The 12,595-nt window shown below is 42.6% G+C and overlaps 1 protein-coding gene across 2 annotated transcripts in view; it reads right to left on the bottom strand.

The window, feature by feature from the left end:
- Positions 1–484: 484 nt before the first annotated feature.
- LOC130683355 (cytochrome P450 2J2-like) overlaps positions 485–12,595 on the bottom strand; it is a 69,570-nt gene continuing 57,459 nt past the window's right edge. The window contains exons 8-9 of one of the 2 annotated variants that reach the window (XM_057500248.1): positions 10,339–10,477; positions 485–990 (exon numbers count right to left, since the gene is read on the bottom strand). In XM_057500248.1, coding sequence (XP_057356231.1) covers positions 812–990; positions 10,339–10,477 — 318 coding nt within the window. In that variant the 3' untranslated portion in view covers positions 485–811. Of the gene's footprint in view, positions 991–2,018; positions 2,513–10,338; positions 10,478–12,595 lie in introns of those variants that run through there. The other variant, XM_057500249.1, reaches the window with a different exon arrangement.

The following is a 12,595-nucleotide window of genomic DNA, read 5'->3' on the forward strand; positions in this document are numbered from 1 at the left end:
ATCACACCCACCATGCAGTTCAATCCTGTGTGAAATGGCTTGTGAATAAATGCCTGATAGCATACTTAAGACAAGGAGGTACCCTTAAAGACAGAAGATATTTCCACATTTGTTTCCCAAACCAGCTTCCCAGTCTGGTGAATTATGGTCACATTCGACTCAATCCTGGGTCCAAAGGCCACCATAGTGCTTCCTTAGGCAAACCACACAGAAACTACTTCTTCAGAAACCTGCTACTGTTACAACCTGCTATTCAGATAGGGAACAGTAACCAGCCGGCAGACTTCCCAGATGGCCCCGCTGAGGCAGGCGCAAGGTAAAGTGTGCCCGGTGATGCCGAGTGTGAAGCCCTTTAGAACCACCCTCTGGTTCCGACCCCTGACTCTTACCGACCAGAACACCACTTTTACCTGAGCCACCTCAACAGGCCAGAAGCAAATCCATGGCTACGGAAGGAAGCATGAAGGAGGTGGAGGAGTTTAGCTGTAATTTTTAAGATGAGCTTTAATGGTTTGCAAATCACTTAAAGTCCATTATTTCCTCTAATTATCACAGCAATTCTTTCTTTAAAGAAGGAATCATGATCCTCTTTTCATCTAGATGAAAAGGTAAATAATTCACAACAAATGATTTGCTCAAGGCTATATGGGAGATGGCAAAGCTGGGATTTGGATCCCGTTTCCTCGGAGTCCAAGTCCTACCATCTTTCTGCAGAGCCCCTTTCCTTCCTCCTCTGAGCAGGCACCGGTGCCTCCAGAGACATGCTGACTCCTGCTTTCCTGCCTCCTCTCCCTCCCCGACAACTTCACGATCACGGCCGAGCGACCGCGCAGATGCGGTGGTTGACTGGGGAGAGGGTGAGGCCCATTCTGAACTTCAGGCTCAGCTTCTCGTTGTCCGGGGGCTTGAAGGTAAATTTTTGCACCAGGGAAGTGAAGAAAATGAACAGCTCAGACTTGGCCAACTGTTCTCCAAGGCATACGCACTTTCCTGAAAGACAGAAGGACAAGTTATCTTCCCAGCTGGTGTTGGTGCCCAGCAGGGATGGAAATCTACCATGTCTTGCAAAACATGAGGAGGAAGGGCCTGGTAAGCTCCGGGACTTCACGTGCGGAGACTCATTTAATCTGCCAACCCCGTAGGTTAACTATATACAGATATTCAAGATAATCCAGGCATGGAAAGCCTCCGTCCGGACTCACAAACTCCAGTGCTTTCAGGGTCTTCCCTGGATGAAGATGCAGGGTGCAGGGCACCAGAAGTGAGAGGCCTGTCTTGACCTGGAAAGTGGAGGTCTAGCCTACAGGCTTTTAAAAAATCAATTTGCAAATAACAATGACTAAAGCAGACAATGAAACAAAACTCTATAATAATTGTTTTCAATCCTTAAAAGAAAACTGTTGAAACATGTAAGCAGATAAATGTCAGAGCAGGGGTTCCAAAATACATGTGTCCCCTGTGTCACATTTTCCTCCTCACTGACATGGATGGCCCTTTCTACTGGAACTGCTTCAGCCTCCCTCCTCGAACAGCCCTTTCTATACACAGTGGCCCTTTCTCCAGGAGGTTCTCTGCCTCTAATGCAGGGCCCCTGATGAATCCTTTATTCCACAGCTCCTACTTGGCACTGTCCTGCCCAAATCCCACTATATTAGGTGAGAGAAGCCCTGGAGGCTGATGAATGGAGATCCAATTCAGTTCCTCCTAATTGCTAGCCATGTGATTTGCAGCAAATTAGGTAACCTCTCCAGGTGTTAGTGGAACTGTGTGTGTGTTTAAGATGGGAACCTTATTTTGTATGTGTGGCCTACACATTGATAACTCATACAGCCAAAACAAAATGTTCTAACATTTCACCTGGGTAATAGTAAACATTCTGGCTGTAAAATAGTTTATCATTAACTTCATCTGATTAATTCTCAAAAAATAGAAGAATACAATTTAAAAGACTACTTTTAAATAAAACTTGGTTATATTATAAAAAATATCTTCCTATGTATTACAACTCTTCACTGTGATACATTCCATATCATGCCTTTTATTCTGAAATGATTTCAAAGTACAGGAAACTTGGAAGAATAACACAAAGAACTTGTTTTTTCTGGTCTGAGAGTGAATTACATTACCCATATATCTTTATATTATCAGAAATCTTTAGTATACATTTTCTACAAAGAAGGACTTTCTTCAACATAAGCACAATATAATCACAGCAGGAAATTCACACCAGTGTATCACCACATTTTGCCCTCAGACCCCAGGCAGGTTTCACCAGTTGTCACAATCATGTCTTTTGTTATAAAAGGATCCCATCCATTATCACTACTGCATTTGGCTGTCATGCAAGAGACTCCTAAGAGACTCCTTCATTTTCATGACTTCGGCATTTTGGAAGATGACAGATCAATTATTTAGTAAATGTCTCATGTTTTCTCACAATTAGATTCAGGTTGTGAGGTCATATGTTTCTGGTAGGAATATCACTGGAGCAAGGCTGTGTTCTCATTTCTTCCTATCGGGAGGCACACAATTTTGATTTGTCTCATTACTGGTCATGTTAATTTTGATGACTTAACGGTGGTGCCTTCCAAATTCTCCCCTGCAAAATTATTCTTTTTCTCTTTGTAACTAATAAATACTTTAAGACTATATCAATTAACCATTCCTCACTGAACTTTCACCCACTTGTTTCCACTGCTGTTTCTTGGCCAAATGATTTATTACTCTGATGGTTTCTGAATTGTATTAAAATTCCATCATTTTGAAAAAATAAAATCCCATCATTCCTTCCATGCCTATTCGCTAGCATTCTATTAAAGGAGATGCTTTCTCTCCTCATTTTGTTTATTCATTCATATATACCTGTATGAATTCAGATTTCTGTTTTTATTCAAAAGGTCATAATCTGTTGTTATCACTGTTTTGATGTTCAAGATATTCCAGATTTGGCCATACAATGCCCATTCACGACGGTAGTCCCTTACTTTTGGGCACAAAATATGTTCCAGGCTCATCTTATCCTTTCCCTTCTCCAGCCTTGGAATCAGCCATTTTCCCAGAAGTTCTGGTTACTTTTAATGGATAATGATATCTAGAAACTAAGATCCCAGCATTAGACATGCTCTTTGGTATCAGGGTAGTGTTTCTCTCAAGGCATCTCATGGACAGAGCAGGGGAAATCTATGTACATATATAATGTGAGTATGTGTTTAAATGTATGTATATATCCCCATATTTACATCTACATTTACTTCTATGCCTATCAATCTACCTACCTATCAAAAACCCAAGTTCATATTGATAACATCCAATTCCAATCCAACACCACAGAGTTCACTCTTTCCTCTCTTTCCCCATTTGTAACTTCCTCCCATTATCCTCAAGATGTTCAATTACTGGATTAGAATCCTGTGTATGGAGCTTAACTCTCATCACAGCCACAGCCACCAGTGCAGACCCTGCCTTCTCTTGCTTGTGCTCTGACACCCACTCTAGGCTTCCTCTATCCCCTCCCCTGCTCAAATGCCCTCCGAATTCCACTTGAACTACACCCCCCGACACTGGCCACTACCACCATCTTGCATGTTTTAAATAACTTACTTTCTCCCTAAGTAATACATATCCACTGTAAAGAATTTTGACATATTTCCTCACTGTCCTTGCGGGCACTCCCCTGGACCCAAAACTGGTATTATTCTCTGAAGTTAATTCCATCTGCTAGGTTTGTTACTTTGTATTTTCCCATATAATTAAACACCTTGGAAAATCATTAATGTCCACATGCCTTCATTTCGTCCTTTGTTTGAGGTAAAAATTATATAACATCCACAAAAGTGTTCAGTGAATGCAAATGTGCTTCACAGTTATGTCATTACTTAGTCTCTGCCTGTGTTTCCCACCAGTGTGTTAGTCTAATTCATCTCTGATGCCCTCATCCTTATCTCTTACCTACCACAAAGAGCACAATAAGGAAATTTGTTAAAATGGTAATAGATCAGCTATTTTGTAAATATCCAAGACTCCCCTATATTATGTCAAAACTGAACCCAGAGAGTCAGGAGCCAGGGTTAAAGTACTGGTTCCATCAGTAACCAGCTGTGCGTTGGGAGTCAACTCTTCATTCTCAATCTTCTTGAATTTATTGGGGCTCTTCCTGGGGCCTAGTATGTGATCTATTCTGGACAACATTCCATGTACCCTTGAGAAAATGTGTACCCTGCTGCTTTTGGGTGGAGTGTCCTGTAGATGTCTGTTAAGTCCATTTGATCTAATGTATTTTTCAGTGCCTCTGTTTCCTTACTTACGTTGTCTGGTTGATCTATTGATGTGTATGGTGTGTTAAAGTCTCCTAAAATGAATGTGTTGCAATCTATTTCTGCCTTTAATTCTCTTAGTATTTGTTTTGTATATTTAAGTGCTTCTATGTTGGGTACATAGATATTTTTAATGGTTATATCCTCTTGTGGGACTGATGCCTTTATCATTATGTAATGTCCTTCTTTGTCTCTTGTTACTTTGTTTTGAAATCAACTTTGTCTGATACAAGTACTGCAACTCCTGCTTTTTTCTCCCTATTAGTTGCATCTAATATCTTTTTCCATCCCTTCACTTTTAGTCTGAGTATGTCTTTGTGTCTGAAATGAGTCTCTTGTAGGCAGCATGTAGATGGGTCTTATTTCCTTACCCACTTTGCCACTCTATGTCTTTTGATTGGTGCATTCAGTCTATTTACATTTAAGGTGATTATTGATAGATATGTACTTACTGCTATTTTATTACTTGTTTTCTGGCTGTTTTTTTATATCTCCTCTCTGTTCCTTTCTTCCACTTTTATACTCTTCTCTTGTTACTGATGGTTTTCTTTAGTGTTGTAACTGGATTTCTCTCTCTTCTTAAAATTTATTTATTTTTTGTGTGTATTTACTGTAGGCTTTAGTTTTGTGGTTACCAGAGGTTCAAGGATAGCTTCTTTACTGTATAATAGTCTACTTAAATTGCTGATTATTTCAAACACAATCCAAAGGTACTTTTTCGTTCTTCTTCTTCTTCCTCCACATTTTTCATATTAGATGTCATAATCTGCACTTTTTGTGAATCCCTTGACTGATTTTGTGTATATTTGATTTTGCTTCTGTTTTTCTTTTGTAATTTCTTGGTAATTTTGTAATATTTGGTTGGTAATTAACTAGTTACCAAGGTCTACTACCTTTACTGTGGGTTTTTTTCACTGGTAAAAGCTATTTAGCCTTAGGGTCATTTACATCTACAGCAATTCCTTTAACATATTGTGTAAGACTGGCTTAGTGGTGGCCAATTCCTTCAACTTTTATCTGGAAATTGTTTAATCCCTGCTTCAAATTTAAATGATAATCTCATGGATAGAGGATTCTTGGTTGGAGGTCCTTCTGTTTCATTGCATTAAATATATCATGCCACTCCCTCCTGGCCTGTGGAGTTTCCTTTGAGAAGTCTTCTGATAGCCTGGTGGGATTTCCTTTATAAGTAATTTTTTTCTCTCTCTGGCTGCTCTGAGCACATGCTCCTTATCCTTGTTCTTTGCCATTTTAATTATTATATGTCCTGGTGTTGTCTTCCAGGGGCTCCTTTTGTTAGGGTATCTCTGTACTTCCATGACCTGAGTGTCTATTTCCTTCCCCAAATTGGGGACGTTTTCAACAATTATTTCCTTAAAGAGACTTTCTATCCCTTTGTCTTTTTCTTCTCCTTCTGGTACCCCTATTAATGTGAATATTGTTTCATTTGGATTGGTCACATAGCTCTCTTATCATTCTTTCCTTCCTAAAGATCCTTTTCTCTCTCTGTTTCTCAGCTTGTTTTCCTGTTCTCTAATTTCTATTTAATTTACCATCTCCTCTACATGATCAATCTGCCTTTAAATCCCTGCATTGTATGTTTCATTTCAGATACTGTATTCTTTAGCTCTCAGTGGCTCTTTTTCAGGTTCTCTATCTCTTTGCTGAAGTCCTCTCTGAAATCTTGAATACTTTTTGGTAAATCTGTGAGCGTGATTATGACTTTTACTTTGAAATCTTTATCAAGGAGATTGGTGATCTCTGTTTCATTTAGTTCTTTTTCTGGGGTTCTGTGTTATAGTTTTGATTGGATCAAATTCCTCTGCCTGCTCATTTTGTCAGGGATTCTGTGTTTCTTCCTTTGTACTAGATGTGTCTGCTGCTATGCTTTCTGGTCTTAAGAGTAACACCTATATGAAGAAGGGATGCTAGGGTTCCCAGAAGCTCAAGATTCTTTACTTTCTATTGCCTGGTTCACTTTTGTGGGGACCCCAGATGGTGTGCCGTGGGCGGGGTGCCTTTCTGTCTGGCTTCTGTATTGGTATCAGTCTGGGTGGGCAGTTTGCTTGAGCTGCTATCTTTGTGATCAGCTCAGGAATCTCTGGCTGCCCTCTTCCTGACCTGCAGCAATGATGAGGCTGCAGCATTAATGGGGTGAGTGGATTGATGTGCCCAGCTGTATGCACAGCACTGGGTTAGGACACCCTCAGTGAGGAAGCACTTCTGGGGCTGGCTCCTTTAGGCACCTCTCTGGTTGGGCTAAAATGGAGCCAAGCAAGCTGAGAGGGTCTCCCTCTGCCTGCCAGGTAGCAAAGTCTGATTCCACTGGGCCAAGCGGGTTGCCTGTCAGCAGTGCACAGGGAGGAACCTCAGGGCTGTGTTGCCAGCAAGGGGGATGGCACATCTGGGACTCCTGAGAGTTCCCAATTTGTTGGGCCAAGGAAGGGCTGGGGAGGTATCTACCACCTGCTCTTTCTCCAAAGGAGAGTTCCTTCCAAACCTCTTCCCCTCTGGTACCCTTCCCACTGCTGGCAAGTTCTTCAAACTGTCACCTCTGCTTTGGGTCTCAGGACTGGTGGAGGATGTGCCTGTCTTCCACAAGTGGCTGGAGTTGCAGCCCCCCAGAGTGTTCTGCCTGTCCCTGGTGTCCAGTCCCAATAATCACCAGAATCCAATGTAATGGGGGCTTGTGCTCCTGGAGCAGATCTCCAGGGCCAGGTGTGCAGCACTCCTGGGCTCCTACACCCTCCCCGCTCCATTCCTCTTTCTCCTGCCTGTGGCCTGTTGTTGGGGGAGTCCTTGGGTCCCACTAGAAATTGGCTTTGCCCCCTTGCCCTTTTCTGTGCGGTCCTCTCTTCTTCCTTAGGTGTAGGGGGTCTTTTCCGCAGTTTTCAGTTCATTTTCAGGTCTAGTTGCATTTGCTGTATTTTCCTTTTTTACATGTTTTTGGGAGGAAGTTTCTGTTTTGCCTTCCTATTCTACCATCTTTAATCCGATAATCCCCAATTCTTCACTCTCACACAGCCAAACTTTTCTCATTTGTCCTTTATATGAGATAATTTCTCATCTAACTATGTTATGTGGCTGGATACCAATAGGATGGCAGGTTAGAATTTGCTTTCAAAAGCATAAAAATGAGGAATACATGATTTCAAAGATTCAACCTGGATCTTGGAAACTTGGACCTTCTTCTTGATGCTTGCCCTAACTGGTTATCACTAGCTAACCAGGTTAATCACCTCATAAGTAAAATGAGAGAACTAACCTAGGCATTTTGAGCAAAGTTCTTTCTAACATTACTTCCTATGATCTGGTGACTTTATTTGAAAAATGAGGATCCAGACTCTTCCCTTTCATCAAGCTGCCTGCTGCTTTATTGAATCAAGTAGGAAGGACTTAAATGAGGAAAAGAAAACATGAATTTGTGGCAATAGCTTCACCATGTGCCCTGATTATGCATATGTAGTCATTTCACGCATGGCGCTCTTCTCCAAGAGAAGGGGAGAAGCTGTCCACATCTCATTCTTACAGGGAGTCTGTCTTTAGAAAGTGGTAGACCAAGAACAAAAAAAGCAACTGTGCCAAGGGTGAGAGCACAGTAGGAACAAAACAGATATTCAGGCTGACATTTTGTTAACTCATTGGATTTTTCAGGTTTCTATTTCCTGTTCTGTTTAACTATCCTCATTCTGTCACACCTTCTGTGGGAATCACCAAATTGCTCATCTTCTCTGTATTTTGTTTTCAGTCAGAGGTAACGAGTCCAGCTGATTGCAAAAATAGCTCCAATTCCCCACCCCACACATCATTTGTGATGATGCAACTTCATAGCCTTTCCCATAAAAAATTGTACTATTTTCTCCTCCCCCTAACGGGCTGACCTGATGACTTGTATTGGCAGTCAATACAATCAGTCAGATGACAAGAAAATGCAGTGGAGGTGATGGGTGCCAACTCCCTGCCTGGAATTTAAAAGACATTGTGTTCTATTCTCCCTCCTGGGCTCTTATCACTAACATATAAACAAATCAGGAGTGCTCACTAAAAGAGACTGGTTGTTCCAGCTGAGGTCATCCTAGATTGGCCTTCAACTGGCTGGCCTAGAAAACATGTTAAATAAGCCCAGTGAAGATCAGTAGAGCTACCTAGCTGACCTGTAGACTTGTGAGCAACAATATATACTTATTATTTTAAGTCACTGAGTTTTGGACTGTTATGCATCAATATGCTACCTGATACATAGGGTATGAACTTAGTCAATCAACGTAAAAGGGCCTGTAAGTGAGGAGATGAGTTACATTCTAGTTGTGTTAGAGTGAGCTCTAGACTAGAAGTATAAAACCTTGAGTCTTAGGCCCTCTTCTTCCAATTAGGCCCGTGATCTTGGATAAGAAATAACTCTCCCTTATTCTTAGTTTCTTTATATTAAGAAAAGAAATATTGATCCATTTTCTAATTATTAATAACTAGGTTGCTGTAAGAATTAAATGAGGTAATGTGCTTGCAATGAAGCCTATCATTAAGAGGGTGTGATAAAATTCACAAAGCAAAACACCAGTGAGGCAAGAATAATTATAATACTTGAAACATACAGCTGGAACTTTGAATTGAAATACACAACTTGACAACTGTAGACTGAAGGTTATTCTTACATCTCCTATCAGCCTTCATATTGAGAAGTGACTCATCCAACATGAGCAAAGGTGACAGAACCAAGTGAAGCCAGACAGAGAAGATCTAATCTGTTTCAGCCCAGAGACACTCAGGACTGGGCCTGAGTTTGGTTTGGTGCATCATTATGAGCACAATGATATGGGTTCAAATTCCAGTTCCTCCCTTTCTGAGCTTTAGGGTCATCATCAGCAAGATGATATTGTATCATAAAATCAAACTATATTCAAATTTAAGTTAATGATGAACAAACTATCATGCATTCCACAGTGTGTGTTCTGCGTAGCATTCATTGATTGATCTTTAGGAGAATAGTGCTAGGAACACAACTTTGGTTTCTGACAAGTCTGGTTAACACTGAGCTTAAGTACTGCCACAGTGAATTTTATGACTTTCGTACCTTTCTAAGTTAACCCTTCATACTTAACACTTCTAAGCCTCAGTTTCATTATCTCTGAAGTGATGATAGTAATTTGAACCTTGTAGAGTTACACTAGAATGCATGCTCCATGAGACCAGGTGTTTTTCTACTTCATTCACTACCTTATCCTCAGGGTTGAACGCATGGCATATTATTATTAAATGCTCAGGAAATATTTATAGAATCAAGGAATTGGGAAAGTACTTGAAATAATCCATGTAACTTATATAACTCAATACCTGGAATACACTAAGAATTGTCATTATACATTTTACAATGCTATGAGTTAAATAAAACACCCTTTTGGTATTGACTGACTTGGAAGCATGTCAGTTTCCACTGCATCCTTGTTCGTTTGTACCTCTCAAGCTGTGTATTGTATAAATGTATTAACCAGATTTTTAAGAGTAATTAAAAATTTTAGAAAGCAAAAAGGCCTCTTCAGGGAGTGCTTATAGAGTAGAATGCTACTGGGTTAAGCCCATGGCATTCAGAGTAAATCCTGATACCCATGATGATGAGCAAGCAGCTAGCCCTTTTCCTTGCCCCTTCCTCTTCCCTATTATAAACTGGCTCTAGTTCCATGTGAGTGGGTGGTCCTTAAAAAGAACTTGGGACATCTGAATAGTCTATAAAGATGGCAAGTGTGTAACCTTCTTTGTGAGCAAGAGGTGGGATCTAAGTCTCTGTCCCATGTTCTGGGAGACAGAACAAAGTGAAGCTGAAATCTTCAAGGCAAGCGAGGATCTAGGAAGTACGGAAGCCTGAAGCTATGCCCAGCCCAGGGAACCCTGAGGTGCGAGTAACAGCAAGAGGGCGTCATGCTGAGCAGGGCTCTGTGGAAACATTTCAGAAGCAAAGGACTACAGGGAGAACAGGAGGAGGGCTGAGAGAGGAACTCTGATTCTCACACTCCCATCTGTTATAACGCACCTACTGAGAAAGGCAGAAAGGCTTCCCTTCTCTTAAACTGTCCGTTCTCCAGAAAATGCTCTGGATTGAAGGTGTCGGGGGTGGCCCACTCTGCGGGGTCCCTGTGCAGTGCCGTCAGATTGGTCAGGACGATGGTCCCCTGGAGAAGGCAGCAAAGAAACAGGCAAGGTTTGACCCATGCAGTACACTTATGCAGAGGGGCAGCAGTGCCTCGGCGCCCACGCCAGGGCCTGACCACACCCTGACCTCCCTCACCCTCCCCAACCAACCGATTCCTGAGCCCAAGCCCCCAGGACCTGGCCTTCACCGGGGCAGCTTACAATGATGGACTAGCATTGCTTGCTGGGAATTTTACCAGGGAAGTGTGGCTACTCTTGCTGGCAGAATGGATCTTCTCTACAGGGACATGTAGGCATCAGTGAGAGAATAACACAACAGCTGGCCAGTCAGTACTGTACCAAAGTCAACCCAGCTGTCCAGCGAAGTGGTGACTATGGCAGCTCACCAAAGTGAAAGACATCGATCTGTTCCTCCCGTGTGCGCTTCCCTCCAATGTCCAGTGTGTTCCACAGGAGGCTTACTGATAGGATCGGGTCACCCAGGGCAGGGAACCACTCTGCATCCGGGCACAGAGCAAGGGACTCAGAGGCCCTCCTGAATGCCCTGCTTTCCCTCATTCTACCTTCATCCAGTCCTTCACTAAGGCTGATCAATTTTACTTTAAATTTCTCTTGATTCTGTCACCTCCACTTTATGTCCTTCTCATTTTCCTATACTCCTAATAATAACTGCCTAACTCTGCCCCATAAGTCCCATATTCTCTTTCCCTTTCAATCCGCTCTACATTCCAACAGCAGAGCGAGCTTCGAGTATGATTTAATCATGTCACACCCATCCATTCCCCCACACCTTGAACTTCATACCCTTCAAGAGCTTCCCGCCACTTTTAGGTGGAAGATCCATTGCCTGTCTGGGCCACTCTTCTCTGCTGCCATTCCCACTTCAGTGGCCTTCTTTCAGTTTCTAAAAACATTGCCATGTTCCTCCTAATTCCCATGCCTTTTTACATGCTGTTCACCCTGCCTGGAATGTCCTTCCTCCCGACTTTGTCACTGAGCTAGCTTTAACCACCTTTTAATCCTGAACTCAAACACCACTTCTCCTCGTGAGCCTTTGCTGCCCACTCCTGCTCACCCTCCCCATACCGGCTGGCCTGCTTCTTAGGAAATCAGTCAGCTTTTCCCTTTGGGTAGTTATTATGGCTTTTAAGTATATACTTGCATGATGGCTTTATTCAGGGTTGCTTTCCCAGACCTGAGCATTTTACATGCTTAATGAACAGCTGAGAAGGAATAAAAAAATAATAACTGCTACTTTGAGTACTTTCTCTACTAAGCACGAGATGAAATGCTCTAAATGCATAACCTCATTTTAGCTCCACCTGTCAGGTAGCTTTAAATCCATTTTACAGGTAAAGAAACTGAGGCTGTGAGAGGTTAAATAAAACGCTTAGAGCCACACAGTGGGAGGAAGTAGTGCCATAATTTGAACTTGGCCTATTTCTTAGCAAAGCATGGCTCCTCTTCTACACTATATTGTTAATTAGATCTCCCCAGCATGGTTATTAAAGATGATGTTAAAAATCAGTGGGGAGGTGGAGCCAAGATGGTGGTGTGAGTAGGACAGTGGGAATCTCCTCCCCAAAACATATATATTTTTGAAAATACAACTAATCGTAAAAGAGAGACCAGAAGACACAGGACAACAGCCAGACTACATCCATACCTGCGAGCACCCAGCACCTGGTGAAAGGGGTAAGATACAAGCCCTGGCCCAGCAGGACCTGAGCGCCACTCACACCAACTCCCGGCGGGAGGAGAGGAGTCGGAGCGGGGAGGGAGAGGGAGCCCAGGACTGCTAATCATCCAGCCCCAGCCACCCGCACCAGAGCGCAGACACAGTGCATGTATGGGGTGCTGGAAACTAGGGAAACAGGGCAGCAAGATCTTTGAGTGGGTCCCAAAGCCGGCGCCCCTGTGACAAAGAAAAGCGAGTGCTTTTTGAAAGTCTTAAAGGGACAGGGATGCCACAGCTGGACAGAAGCATACTGGTTCACAGTCCAGCAGCTGGAAATTTCAGGGAACTCTGGGCGCACTAACCCCCTGGGCAACAGCTCTGAGAGCCCTCACGGAGGTAAACAGCCAAACACCCCCCGTCCATTACCCCTCCAGGGACCCCCATAGCAGAGCAGCAGCCT

This window comes from Manis pentadactyla, chromosome 4 (assembly GCF_030020395.1).
Source record: "Manis pentadactyla isolate mManPen7 chromosome 4, mManPen7.hap1, whole genome shotgun sequence".
NCBI classification, from domain to species: domain Eukaryota; kingdom Metazoa; phylum Chordata; class Mammalia; order Pholidota; family Manidae; genus Manis; species Manis pentadactyla.